Source organism: Thalassophryne amazonica, chromosome 19 (genome assembly GCF_902500255.1).
Source record: "Thalassophryne amazonica chromosome 19, fThaAma1.1, whole genome shotgun sequence".
NCBI classification, from domain to species: domain Eukaryota; kingdom Metazoa; phylum Chordata; class Actinopteri; order Batrachoidiformes; family Batrachoididae; genus Thalassophryne; species Thalassophryne amazonica.
In genome coordinates, this window is record NC_047121.1 from 64,550,009 (window position 1) to 64,564,974 (window position 14,966).

Sequence of the window (14,966 nt, forward strand, 5' to 3'; positions counted from 1 at the left end):
CCCCCCCCCCCCCCCACACACACACACAAACACAAAGTCAGAGGCTGTCTGTGACCCAGGCTTAGCCACAAAAGTTCCTCAAAATGTGTTCTACACTTTTTGACAGATTTTGTGCACAAGCAGACAGCAGTGATAACATGACCTCCAACCCTTCTGTCAACTATAATTTAACTGAACTTTCAATAAAAGTAAACACTGAATGAGCTGAGCTCTGGAAAGCTGCATGCATTTTTGACAAATATCTATTTTCAAATACCTCCCTGTCACTCAATGGAGTACAATCAGATAAACAAACCTCAGCAGACGGAGCTCATCTTCTGTTGCACTGATCTCAAGAAGTGGCAAAATGGTTGATGAGCGCAGACGCCGTTCCCCTGGTGCATGTGAGTCATCTTCATATGAATCTATAATAGCATAAAGAGCTGTAAATATAGTAAAACTCAGGCATGTCCCAGAGATAATGTTGATAATTGAAAGGACCAGTTCCCCACACCCTTCATTTTCAATTCTAATCCAATTACATTTTTTCCGCAAATCTGATTGGTTAATCGTGTGAGATTTCAGGCCGTATAATATTGGGGTATTGTCGGGATGCAGAACTGTCAATTTATGCGACAAGACGCACAATTCGACAGAACACCGGCCACGCGCGCTGCTAGCTGTTAGCTGAGAGTGAGAGAAAGTTGCGTACTGCCGCCGGCGAAAAGGGTGAATTTAAGCTACCATACGAAAGTATCGATGTGGATTCTGATACAGAATTACCGTTTCACATTTGATGGATTACTCCACGCCGTGACCACTGTTGGAGCGATGCTGCCTCACAGTAAGCCTCGCCGAACAAACTACCTACAGAAAAATAAACTGCAAATGATGGAATTGGATTAGAAGGAGAATAACCCCATTGTGTCTGATGATTTGCGGACGTTCATGCTGTTATACGGTTGCAAATATCCATTTTATCGTAAAACTCCTTTTTACCGATTCCGCTAACATGTTGCAGGTAAAGCTGAATTTGAGACCGTATAACCAGCATGAACATCCACAAACCATCAGACACAACAGGGTTATTCCCTAAATAACCAAGTGGCCTCTGTGTGCGTGTATGCATGCGTGTGTTTGGCTTTGATCACAGACAAACTGGGGAGAGCTGACATTTGCCGTTTCGTATGTTTATGTTTTGGGTTAAGGATGAATGCCACCAAAATACAACACTGATAGGACTAATATTTTTGGAAAAACTACGGATATTAGCTAACAACACCGAACAATGGACACTGATAATTACATTCTGGACATGCATGCCATTCCAGCAGGGCGCAGTAAATCATCTATATATTAAAAGCATGTGTGCGTGATTTTATTTAATAAGTTCAACATAAGTACATAATATGATTGTAAATATGTTAAAGATACTTGGATGATACAGGAAAGTGAAAACACTTATTTCCATTGTGGTCCAATTAAAAATTAAATATTAAAAATTAAAAAAATTAAAAATAGAATAATAAAATAAAATAATAACAATATTGAAAAAGGATAATAATAATAGTAATAATAATAATAATAATAATAATAATAATAGTGTGTATATGATAACAAGAATCTTAATTTTAATTTATTCAATTTATAAAATCACGCCAATGTCGCCTCAAGGCACCTCACATAAAAACAGCTCAAAAACAATATAAATAATAATAAAAAAAAAGTAAAATAAAATTAAAACATGAAAAACACAAAAGTTCATAATAAAACACAATAAAAGTAAAAGAACTTAAAAGAATTAAAAAAGGATGCTAGCCATAAGACTGGGTATAAAGATGTGTCTTTAGTCTTTTCTTAAAAATCTCCACAGAATCTGAAAGTCTAACAATTTAAATACATTAATACAGTAAAATAACATAAAAAATACATAATTAACAGGAAATAAAAGGGTTGAGTTCTTCCTCTAAAGACCATTGAGGTCTAAGGTTCTAAAAACATTCTGGACTCACATGCCATTCCAACTCATTATAGAAACTTTGCATAATTTATTACCATCCTTGAAAAATGTCAGCTACCTATTTTATAAACACTCCTAAATCTGGATCCCCACCGGCAACATGCTAGTTTCAGTATAAAACAAAACAAAACAAAAGATTCTGGGTTGTGATTTTAATGCCATTACCTGCAATGGCAACAACCAGCTAAAATGGAAAATAACACTAATGTGATTTGTGTGAAATTTTATTTACTTTTTTAAAATCAGCAGCAGCTTGATTAGTAGTTGTTTATTTTGAAAGTTTTTTGTTTCCATTTGCTTTCCCAGATGACATTACTGACATTTTTATCTATTTACGCAAACCTGCAAAACACGCCAAACAAACGAATATGAAAAATATAATTATATACAGTACATCAAAAATGATTGCTTGCTCACTCACAAATGTCAACGTATTGCTTCAAACAGAAAAGATTTAAATGGATTTGGATATAAGCAAAATTTTTATGCCAACTGAAGTTAGCAATAATTGTGATTCTTTTCTGGATTTTGTGTTTTGTTTGTTTTTTGTTTACCTGCAATCAAACTTTCAAGTCGAACTCTCTCGTGTGCTGCATGTTGGTCAACGAGCACCAACAGATTTCCTGCAGACTCAGCATGAAATATATGCAAAAATGAAACACAAACTGTGCCAAGAAAGAAATGGAAAAAGAGATCAAACCTGCTTTGTTCTTACCTTCAGTTTCTTTGAGTGCTGGAGGCTGATCCTCTTTGGCATTGATGAGACACGCGAGGAACTTCTTATTCACTTGATTTATAACCTATCGGGTAATTACACAGTGAATACTTTAACATTGCTTAAGGAGAATTTGTTCAGATACGAGACAAAACATTTCCACTGTGCTAAAAAAACAATGAAATTGCCCCAGAATGCAAAGAGAAACCTGCCTTCATCGAGTGAATCATCGATTTAGAAAAACGGTATGGAAACAAGATGTTGTGAATCTTTACAGCCAGTCCGTTAGCTTGCCCACTTGATATGTCCACGCCAACCTGTAAGCACAATCACACGCGCAAATGTCAAAGAAAAATCATTTGTATCAACACAACAGAAAGAAAACGCAAGCTATTGTGCGATCACAAGGTGTCGCCTGACCCCTTGATTACAGGCTCCTACAATATGAAGGGAACTGATGGTTTGCTTACCCGTGGAGGTCGAACGAATACAGGATTATTCCACTTTGAGTACAGCGAGGAAAGCGAGTTGACAACCTCCCCGTCATCATCTGTGGTGTGTGAACACATACAGTGCAGATTAGCTGCCGTGTGACGCACGTGGCACTAGGCCCTTACAGTCGACTGTGACAATCTGATCTGATCTGCGCGGGGTACCTCTGACATCACGCCCTGAGCTAATCACTCTGTCTGCTCTGGATTTAGGTAGGAAGGGCAAAACTAGAGCCACCTGAAATGGGTAGCACCTGTACTCCATCCCTACAGTTCAAAAAGTGGGAACACAGAAGTGCATATGTGAACATTTTGTGTATCCTAAGATGACCTTTGTGGGCTACTTCAATGACACAGATGGTATTCATCACTTTTGTTTCGAGCCCAACCGATATAAATTTTTTTTGGGGGGGATACTGGTATTAGGGAGCAAAAAAATTATGATACTGATATACATAAAAAATGGCAATGATTTCTAATATTTCAACTCCTTATGGCAAAGACATATAATTGAGGCTTGACATTTTACAGTTTTAAAATGGACTGATTCGATAAATTCATTATTATAACCATTAATCACCCACAATGCCTTCACTTGGATTGGCAGTCACCCTGTTCACATCACTCAGCATTTGCATAAAATTGACTTGTCATCTATTTTGGCCCCGCTTAGCTGGTGGCACAGCAACCACTCGACTCTTGTCGATGTAAAACTCCCATTTTGATTGAAAATGAATGGTAACTGGTTGTTTTTCTGTCTCTTGTTATTAATTTGACCACAGGGTGACGGGGGTCCCGGCTATGCTTGACAGCACTGTAAGCAATGTCCTCTGCTGGACAAACTACATAATGACATCTTTTCCAACAGCAAAATTATTTATGCATTTATTCTGTAAAATTAAAGTATTCATATTATCAAAAATAACGGCGATAGATATGTTCATGAAAAAGGCTCATATCAGCAATACTAATCGGCCAAACAATATCGGTCAGGCTCTACTCTTGATGGCTGGCCTGTTTAACAGCCTCCTGATGAGCACAGATAAACTGCCAACGCACCAGTTTCAGTGACGACACTAACAGCCAAATTGGTGACATCAGATGTACATTGTGCTTGCATTTCTTCTGTGGGAGGGTCCTCGTATCTGCTAAGCCCGGTCACTTTGTTCACGTAAACCGTCTTTCCCACAAATGGATCGTAGTGATGAATCCAGTCGCCCAATGGTGGAGCTTCTTCTCTCTCCAGCAGCTGTGCATTTGTGCTGCAACACGGGATTGCCTCAGGATCCGGCGCAGCATCACAGTGACTGTCGTCGCTGCCAACGTGGATGCCTCCATTAGCACCGTCAACACAGGTAGTGTCCTGAGAGGTAGTTCTTGACATGCTGGTTAACACATCCTGTGATGCTTTAGTCTCGTCTTGTCTTAAAAGGCAGAGTTTAGCAGCCAAAGACATTTCTTTAGCTCTGTTCTGACCTGAGAATGATTTTGCTTTTTGAAAGCACTGATGAACTGCTGAGGTTACTCTGAATGTCAGTTACATTCCCCTTTTGCAGGCCTTTCTGGGAAACCAACAAATTCTTTGGATTCGCCCCAAAGCCATCTGTCCGAGAAAGTCTGGCAGGGTTCAGTAAATGACCAATGTTGTTCCTTACGGAGGGTATTTTCAGTTCTCCAGATTTACCATATATTCTTCTAAACTTGTCAAGAGATGCAGCCCCCTTTTGAAAACACAACTTCTGACAAGCTAAGATTTTGGGAATCTTTAAAGGGACAGCAGGGGCATGGGTTTTCATCGAGTCCTCTGTCAGTGAAATTTTGCATTTCTCCACCACAGCTTTTCCTTCACTTTCTAGTCCTGAACTGTGCTGCTGAAACATTGTCCAACAGTTCTGGGACATGTTACGAGTCTGAAGACTTTCATGAACGTACGGATCAGATAAACTGATCTTTCTTTTCATAAGTTCATGACCTCCTGTATGTGAGAGTTTGGGAGAATCTTCTCGGTGCCATTGAGTCAGGCCTCAATTCCTTATTGATGCTGTCCTGTGAAATTACACGCATCTCTCTTAACTTTGCAGATTCTAGCTGTTTCTCTTCTAAATGTCTGCCTGAGATACCTACAGCACTTTCACAGCCTTCCTCAATGTTGCCCGAAGTCGGCTTTTCCACTTGTGCCACTTCGCGCTCAGAGTCGATCTCCAAATCACACAATGCTTCATTTCCATGGATCATCTTCACCTTGTCTGAATTAAGATTTTCTTGCCCTCGCAGTTCTTCTCCTTTAGACTCCTGGCAAACATAGTCTTCACGTTGAAAGTCATCATGGTGCTTTCGATGAACATTCTGAGATGCCAGCGTCAGTCCAATACAGCAGTCTAGTGTGGAAGCACCCACAGCTGCTTGGATGTCTTCAGAGCCATTGTTGCCATGTTCCACAGTACCCACAAATGTGGAGGACGCATTCTCCAAATCTTCTGGAGAGAGTGAAACCACCAAATTCTCCCTGCTCAAAATGCATTTACTGCTCTTCTATGCAAAGCAAAATACCATCCCAATCTTTGAACTCTATCAGAGTTTTTGCAGGATGAGGCAGATGTCATACTCCGAGTAAGCACATTTGATATTAATGATGTATACCCCATGAAGCTCTTGGCCACGCTTGTGTTTTGGACTCCTGATGGGAGCCTGCCCATCTGGATTGTCGTTTTTCTGGTTGGAAGCGCTTAGTCTGCGCAGCAGAACATTCAGCAGCTTGTGTATTCGTGTTTTCAGGAGTAGTCTGTTATTTACGTACAGGAACTGTAAACTGTTGTTGTAGTGGCCTTCTCTGCCAATGTACCCGATCACTTCAAACTGCCCGCGAATGTGTGACACTTCCCCCAGTTTCTGTGCTCGTCCAAGGCTATGTATCTGCACAAAGCGGTAGTAGGTGCTTCTGGCTTTGGGAAGCTGCACCATCATGACTCCTGTGCAGTCATTCTTCATGGTGAAGGACACAGAAGGGTGCATGAGGGATACAGCCTCGACTCTGTGTCGAATCCGCTCTCCTTCCAGCACAGTGTCCATCCTCCTCCGGCGAACTGGCATGTTGTGGAAGAAGTTACAGATCACAACAGTCGTACCTGCAGACGGTCGAATGCTTTCTGCTTCAAAGACATCCAAGCCTTTGCCATCCTTGAAGATTTTTACATGCGTTTTTGCTGATGTTCTGCTTCGGGATGAGATCTCGACAAGTTTGGCAAAAGAGACTATGCTGGCCACAGCTTCTCCTCTGAATCCATAAAACCTGAGATGGTCCAGGTCTTCCAGGCAGCTGCATTTGCTGGTGTAGTATCGGTTTCCCACACGATCGACATCCTCGGCGCTCATCCCCTGGCCGTTATCGACCACCTGGACTTTAAACGCCTCCAGGTCCACACGCACTCCCACGCATGTCGCTTCCGCGTCGATGCTGTTTAACACGAGTTCTTCCACGCACTGCTGCAGGGAGGGTATCGCCACACCGGAGCGCAGTTTGCCCTGGACCTCCGTGGGTAAGCGCTTAATCAAAACGGCCATGAAAACCGACCTTTTATTAACTTTATAGTCCTTCAGCTGCGTTCACCACAGCAATCTTAGCTAACGTTAGCTTATAGGTACCGCCATTTCCACAAACTACCCCCCCCCCCCCACCCGCAAAAAAGTCGGTCGGTTTACGCCAAATAAAACGTTTAAAACGATAATTTAATCATAAATTATTAATAATTCGTTCTCTACTTAAAGCCAGCCACTGTTTACAGTCAACGTAAAACATAAAGACAGATCTCCCCCAGTGCTTGAAGGCAATGCGAGTAAATGCTGCCACCTTCAGGTGCGACGGACCAATAGCTAGTGATGGCTGAATGAGACACTCCGAGGACTTTTCCGGCGTGTTTTATTTATTTTCCAGAACCTTTTTTTTGAAAAATACAAAACAACAACAAAACTTTACTTAACCTTCTGGGGTCCAAGGGCATTTTTTGGACAGTTCACTTGCCTGGCATTAATGTTTTATTACTGCTTTTAACAGCTCACCCTGCATCCCACAATCAAGTTGTATGTCTCTTTTTTCAGGACAACCTGCACTTTCAGAATATATGTTTTTGTTGTGTTTTATAAGTGTAATAAAGGTTTACAATCAAAAATAGGCAAGGAAAAAATAAAGCGAAAAACAATTTTCCACACACATTTATTCAAAACACACAGCAAACTATAATAAACAACTGTTTTGACACTTTATAAAAGTAAATTGAGGTTTTGTGTGAAAGACTGTACAACAAAAAGGTTCAAACAAAAACACAAATTGCGGCGTCAACATGCTTAAATTGAACACACCGTACCACATGAATGACATTTTCCATTTAATATCATGTGAATTTTAACATCTATCATGAACATACCTTTTTAATTAATTTAAACTATGTCCAACCAATACAAATAATAAATACAGTTGGCTTTTGAGTTAGTGTAACACACATTATCTACAAGTTATCTTGCAACCTTAAAAGTGGAGTGCTCTAGGTTGTCAATTTTCTTCTCATTCTTGAACTCTGCCTTGGTTATACGTGACTTTGGGCTCCCAGTGGTCATCAGCCATTCTTGCATTTCTGTCACTTTGATACGGGGACCTTGGAGCTGCCCCTGAACCGTTCCCGTGTCAGTGTTCTGGACCCAGCCAACTAAGCCAAGCCTCTTCCCCTCTGTCTGAATCATGAAAACACAGAGTTAGATGACAGAGTCATCTCTCTGGAACACAAGCACACACACAAATCCTTTCTCATTCAAATAATATAATTACAGCCACTAATATTGAGTGGTACCGTATGCAGCCTGTGAGCTACTGCCATTAGTATTACTAGTCCACTGTTATTTAAACTACCCATCCATACATTTAATTCACAACCAAAACCTAAGTTTTGAGCTTCAAACTCATCAGCTGCCTTCAGTACAGCGCCAACACCATGATGTCCCTCTTTTTCTCATAATTATAGTGGTTTATTAATGGATGCAGTGCAATCGCGGTGGCTTGTTATTGGATGCCATATGTGAAGAAAAAAAAATACCATTACTTGGCACACACTCAAAAAATTGTTCACTGGATGAACTCAATTCAATTATGTGCAGGATTGGATTCCGTCTAATAAATATATGTAGTCCCAACTAAATTAAATGACTATCTTGCATGGATGTTTTGAGTTGGGGCTACATATATTTATTAGATGGAAATCTTGCTCATAATTGAATTGAGTTCATCCAATGCATCAGTTTTTTTGAGTGCACCACATACATGTCTCAGCCCAAATAGTTGTACTATCGATCAACAATCAATCAATCAATCAATCAATCAATTTTTTATATAGCGCCATCACAACAAACAGTTGCCCCAAGGCGCTTTATATTGTAAGGCAAGGCCATACAATAATTATGTAAAACCCCAACGGTCAAAACGACCCCCTGTGAGCAAGCACTTGGCTACAGTGGGAAGGAAAAACTCCCTTTTAACAGGAAGAAACCCCAGCAGAAGACGCTCAGGGAGGGGCAGTCTTCTGCTGGGACTGGTTGGGGCTCAGCACATTGGGGCAGAGAGCGTCCAATACCAGTGATTACAAAGTAGACTATTTGTGTTATTTCATTGCTATTTTGAGCAAACAGCAACTGCTCCTTTCATGCTCATTCATTCCTTCTTCAACTTTTTTTTCAATAAATGATTTCTTGCAAACAGAGAGATCACCAAAGGTGTGTACAGCATTCAAAGGCTTTATTGCAAACAGTGTTTCATTGCGACAAAGATTGTAAAACTAGGCAGTTTATCCACCTTTATAACATATATATATATATATATATCCTGGTTTGAAATGACAGCTGCCAAACACAGAGAATATCAATTATCAGCGTTGATACTTTCAGCGGTATCGGTGTGCAGCACTGATCTGCCAGCAAGACAAAATTGCTTTTTCAAAATTCACGTATTGGATATTATATGGTTTTAATCTCACCTGAGTGTATTTTCGAAAAAACACCCCCTGTACTTTGCCAAAAATCTCATAATCCACTGAAATCAGGTCGTCACTGGACATGGTGGACCTAAAAGAAAACAACGTGACGTCATCACCAGTGGCAGCGCCGCAGTGCAGCTCTGCTGTGATATCAACGCCTTTTAATTTATATCGAAATCACTTGAGATGTCCCTGAATATTAGAAGTATTTATCCTCACATTCACAGACAGACAGCTTTTGTGACAGAGCTCACCTAAACCTGTCAGACAGCGCGCACCGCTCCGGACTCCGCTTCAGGAAGTGACATCACTCCGCGCGCAAAGACGCTCGATGGATTTGAATCAAGAGAAGTCGCTCAAGTGAAAACCACATGCCCCCAAAAATTTTGAGATGGAGCAAAAGATAGAATTTTTTATTTTTGTGACAAATTACACAAGTAAGAAATCCAAGATAATAGAAAGCATAAATAAATAAAAATTAAGAAATTAGGATGGAGAGCTCTCAAGTCTCACGTGTTGACCATGAGACACATGCATTTATCAAATCAAATCAAATCAATTTTATTTATACAGCGCCAAATCACAACAAACAGTTGCCCCAAGGCGCTTTATATTGTAAGGCAAGGCCATACAATAATTACGGAAAAACACCAACGGTCAAAACGACCCCCTGTGAGCAAGCACTTGGCAACAGTGGGAAGGAAAAACTCCCTTTTAACAGGAAGAAACCTCCAGCAGAACCAGGCTCAGGGAGGGGCAGTCTTCTGCTGGGACTGGTTGGGGCTGAGGGAGAGAACCAGGAAAAAGACATGTTGTGGAGGGGAGCAGAGATCAATCACTAATGATTAAATGCAGAGTGGTGCATACAGAGCAAAAAGAGAAAGAAACACTCAGTGCATCATGGGAACCCCCCAGCAGTCTAAGTCTATAGCAGCATAACTAAGGGATGGTTCAGGGTCACCTGATCCAGCCCTAACTATAAACTTTAGCAAAAAGGAAAGTTTTAAGCCTAATCTTAAAAGTAGAGAGGGTGTCTGTCTCCCTGATCTGAATTGGGAGCTGGTTCCACAGGAGAGGAGCCTGAAAGCTGAAGGCTCTGCCTCCCATTCTACTCTTACAAACCCTAGGAACTACAAGTAAGCCTGCAGTCTGAGAGCGAAGCGCTCTATTGGGGTGATATGGTACTACGAGGTCCCTAAGATACGATGGGACCTGATTATTCAAAACCTTATAAGTAAGAAGAAGAATTTTAAATTCTATTCTAGAATTAACAGGAAGCCAATGAAGAGAGGCCAATATGGGTGAGATATGCTCTCTCCTTCTAGTCCCTGTCAGTACTCTAGCTGCAGCATTTTGAATTAACTGAAGGCTTTTTAGGGAACTTTTAGGACAACCTGATAATAATTAATTACAATAGTCCAGCCTAGAGGAAATAAATGCATGAATTAGTTTTTCAGCATCACTCTGAGACAAGACCTTTCTAATTTTAGAGATATTGCGCAAATGCAAAAAAGCAGTCCTACATATTTGTTTAATATGCGCATTGAATGACATATCCTGATCAAAAATGACTCCAAGATTTCTCACAGTATTACTAGAGGTCAGGGTAATGCCATCCAGAGTAAGGATCTGGTTAGACACCATGTTTCTAAAATTTGTGGGGCCAAGTACAATAACTTCAGTTTTATCTGAGTTTAAAAGCAGGAAATTAGAGGTCATCCATGTTTATGTCTGTAAGACAATCCTGCAGTTTAGCTAATTGGTGTGTGTCCTCTGGCTTCATGGATAGATAAAGCTGGGATCATCTGCGTAACAATGAACATTTACGCAATGCCGTCTAATAATACTGCCTAAGGGAAGCATGTATAAAGTGAATATATTTATGACACAGTTCTACAAAACTTTGACTAAAAAACTAGCTTTAAAAAATGACCTGATAAAGATTCAGCATTTGATAATTCCTAAAAATGAAGTGTATTCCACCATTAAAACATAATTCAATATGGAAAATTATTTGCTTATAATTCAGCAAAAATATGACTGGAGGTTTTTTATTATTAACAACGTCATAGACTATATATATATATAGATATATTAGATATATATATATATATATATATATAATATTGATATATATAACACTCAACAAAAATATAAACGCAACACTTTTGGTTTTGCTCCCATTTTGTATGAGATGAACTCAAAGATCTAAACTTTTTCCACATACACAATATCACCATTTCTCTCAAATATTGTTCACAAACCAGTCTAAATCTGTGATAGTGACGCACTTCTCCTTTGCTGAGATAATCCATCCCACCTCACAGGTGTGCCATATCAAGATGCTGATTAGAACACCATGATTACTGCACAGGTGTGCCTTAGCACTGCCCACAATAAAAGGCCATCTCTGAAAGATGCAGTTTCATCACACAGCACAATGCACAGATGTCGCAAGATTGAGGGCGCGTGCAATTGGCATGCTGACAGCAGGAATGTCAACCAGAGCTGTTGCTCGTGTATTGAATGTTCATTTCTCTACCATAGCCGTCTCCAAGGCGTTTCAGAGAATGTGGCAGTACATCCAACCAGCCTCACAACTGCAGACCACGTGTAACCACACCAGCCCAGGACCTCCACATCCAGCATGTTCACCTCCAAGATCGTCTGAGACCAGCCACTCGGACAGCTGCTGGAACAATCGGTTTGCATAACCAAAGAATTTCTGCACAAACTGTCAGAAACCGTCTCAGGGAAGCTCATCTGCATGCTCGTCATCCTCATCGGGTTCTCGACCTGACTCCAGTTCATCGTCATAACCGACTTGAGTGGGCAAATGCTCACATTCGCTGGCGTTTGGCATGTTGGAGAGGTGTTCTCTTCACGGATGATGCAAGGAGAGTGTTGCACTGCATGAGGCAAATGGTGGTCACACCAGATACTGACTGGTATCCCCGCCAATAAAACAAAACTGCACCTTTCAGAGTGGCCTTTATTGTGGGCAGTCTAAGGCACACCTGTGCACTAATCATGGTGTCTAATCAGCATCTTGGTATGGCACACCTGTGAGGTGGGATGGATTATCTCAGCAAAGGAGAAGTGCTCACTATCACAGATTTCAACTGGTTTGTGAACAATATTTGAGGGAAATGGTGATATTGTGTATGTGGAAAAAGTTTTAGATCTTTGAGTTCATCTCATACAAAATAGGAGCAAAACCAAAAGTGTTGCGTTTATATTTTTGTTGAGTATATATAAAGCCTGCATGATGCTGCCCAGAGGTTTTCTATAGAGACCTTATGTATAGTCTATGATAGAGACTTGGAACAGCTGATATGAAGCTTGTGTCTGGGTGTCACCATGTTGTCAACAGCAGGGCGATGGACTTAATGTATAAAAGGGTGGCTCTGTGTGCGTGACGATAAAAGCCCAAACACGCCCCTCTCTGATTCCGAACCACGTAAGCTAACAGACTAGCCTCAGGTTGAGTGTTTATTAAATCATCTAATGAGGCTTAACAGATCAGGCTACTGAAAGCTGCTAAAAGTGTTAACACCATTAGCATAAAACATTAAATAAGAATTTCACTCAGCACAAATGTCTTTGATGATGTTAGCACATTTCACCACACAAGAAGCCATATTATTCCAGGTATTTGTAATAAAATACTCCAAGCGGCAAACACAGATTCCACAACAGTGAGTAAGTTCAGGGGATTCTTGAGTTACGGTGGGACGTACGAGAGGCGGAGTCACTGGGCTCTGCCACTAACACTCAAAGTGACTACGCCCCGACATCTGAAACTAACAAGTTACAAAAAATATCACCCTCAGGCTTAAACGTGTTTATTTCTGCACTAAAATAGGACATTTTAGCATGGACTCCTATGGGAATGTGCTCTGTTTTGGAGTCAGCTCAAGAGGCCAGTCAAGGAATTGCAGCATTTTCCACTTCCACCAGCACTTCATCTGATGTCATCGAAGGCAATCACAATCGCAACCTCAGCAGATGGGTGATTCTTTAACTACGGGTACTATTGGCCTTGTAATGTAATTTCCACCACACCATTGCCTTACCATATAAAGCGCCTTGGGGCAACTGTTTGTTGTGATTTGGCGCTATATACATTTGCTCTGATGTCACTGTTTATCTCCATAGAAACTACCCAAACAATCTTCATACAACTGTTTAAAGGGACATTACAGTGTTGTGGTGGAAATTACGGCAATAGTGTGGGACTACATTTTGTTTAAAAAATCACAACAGTTGTATGACATTGAATACCCCAATTATGTTTGATTATTTTACTGATATTTTATTCAGAGATATTTTAAAACATTAGAAAAAACGTTTTTTTTTACCATTCATTTTTAATCATTGAAGATCAAATGTCTGGGTGTGGGACAAGCACAAACGGCAATATTTGCATATAATGATGCTGAAAAAAGGTGAAAAAGTCATCATAGACTACTAGAACAAATTTCTTAACACACTTTCATTGTAAAGATAACTACAAAAGTGTGAAATTTTCCCTTTTTCATACAATACGATCAAAGGACATAATAAGTGCCCGTAGTCTAAGAATCACCCAGATATAGTTGCAAAAGTACCATCATCTCATAATGAATTACTCAGAGATCTGTTTGTGGCTAACAGATGCATTCCCTTCCTGGATTTCTCTAATAAAGAAAAATACACATTTATTCTGCAGTCTGTGATTTCTCAACTGCATTGGTTACATTTTGGGGAACACTGAACCTGGCTGAGAGAAAAATCGACAATGCTGGCACATCAAGTGCCTCCACCAACCACCAAGAAACTGTTGTGTGTATTTGAATATTTGCATTTATCATATTTGCAGATGCTAACATCAGTCTTGGGTTAACATCAGCAAATGAGCCACTTGCAGTGTTGGAATAACTGGACACATAAGAAAAGGCAGCTTTGGTTTTATTTATCGTTTTTACATTGAACATAAAGAAAAACTGTAGCTGTGAGTGAAGGTAAACTAATATTGTTACATCTTCACCATATTTAAAATTCACTGTGTTGGATGTAGAAAAAGCTTTAGTGCCCCCCTAGTGGCAGAAACACAAAACACAGCGGCAGACTGCAGATTCTGACCATTTTTGAAGTGATGAGTAAAAGCTACAGGTTGCATCATTTTTAACCAGGATTGTCTCATTAAACAAATATATGTTTTCCCCCATTACAACACTATGAAAGATACGATAATCACATTTAAACTGACACATAATGGCTTCAAATGCCACATATAAAAGTCCCCAAAGACATTGCGTATTGGTTGCATAAGAGTTTTAATAACTCGCTAAGGCCTTAAAACGGTAACATTTTACTTATTTAAATACCGTCAGTGTCCTATTTTTGGATCTGACATCTTAAAGGCCAATGCTGTGATTAAACACAATTAACTAATGAACAAGAAACAAAATATGAAGCGGAAAAGACAGTTTAGAAAATACCAAAGACAGATACTATGGTTATAAAAACCTTTAACATTACTGCAACACCAGCCATTATAAATGGCTTAAAGACCATGTTTTCTGCAGTTTAACAAACTCTTCAAGTGTTGATACATATCACAAACTATACTTCTAAGTCACATAAGCAAATACAAAAAGTAATCAGTAGTTCTGTGTCTCATGCGTGGTCTTTATACAACAGTAAAATGTGAAAATTTAACACGAGCATTTCCACCAGGTAACTCTAAACGGATTGTAATA

At 40.0% G+C, this 14,966-nt stretch overlaps 2 protein-coding genes across 2 annotated transcripts; both read right to left on the bottom strand.

Moving 5' to 3' along the window:
• Positions 1–252: 252 nt before the first annotated feature.
• LOC117532073 (DNA mismatch repair protein Mlh3-like) lies at positions 253–7,043 on the bottom strand. The gene is given in 11 exon segments (XM_034195306.1): positions 253–404; positions 2,554–2,622; positions 2,715–2,799; positions 2,927–3,031; positions 3,185–3,264; positions 3,371–3,472; positions 4,265–4,713; positions 4,715–5,212; positions 5,214–5,729; positions 5,731–5,794; positions 5,797–7,043. Coding segments are annotated over 11 exon segments (3,075 nt in total). The 5' UTR covers positions 6,767–7,043; the 3' UTR covers positions 253–267.
• Positions 7,044–7,667: 624 nt separating this feature from the next.
• Positions 7,668–9,507, bottom strand: LOC117532209 (acylphosphatase-1-like). The gene is made up of 3 exons (XM_034195514.1): positions 9,477–9,507; positions 9,223–9,310; positions 7,668–7,930 (listed from the first exon to the last, which is right to left on the bottom strand). Exons 2-3 carry the CDS (start codon positions 9,301–9,303, stop codon positions 7,715–7,717), a joined length of 297 nt encoding a protein of 98 aa, XP_034051405.1. The 5' UTR covers positions 9,304–9,310; positions 9,477–9,507; the 3' UTR covers positions 7,668–7,714.
• Between the last annotated feature and the right edge of the window lie 5,459 nt (positions 9,508–14,966).

Bases quoted from the DNA above. Each gene is read 5' to 3' on its own strand.
- LOC117532209 (XM_034195514.1), bottom strand. From the start codon at position 9,303: ATGTCCAGTGACGACCTGATTTCAGTGGATTATGAGATTTTTGGCAAA. The intron at 7,931-9,222 runs GTGAGATTAAAA...TTCATGATTCAG, and splicing joins TTTTTCGAAAATACACTCAG to ACAGAGGGGAAGAGGCTTGG.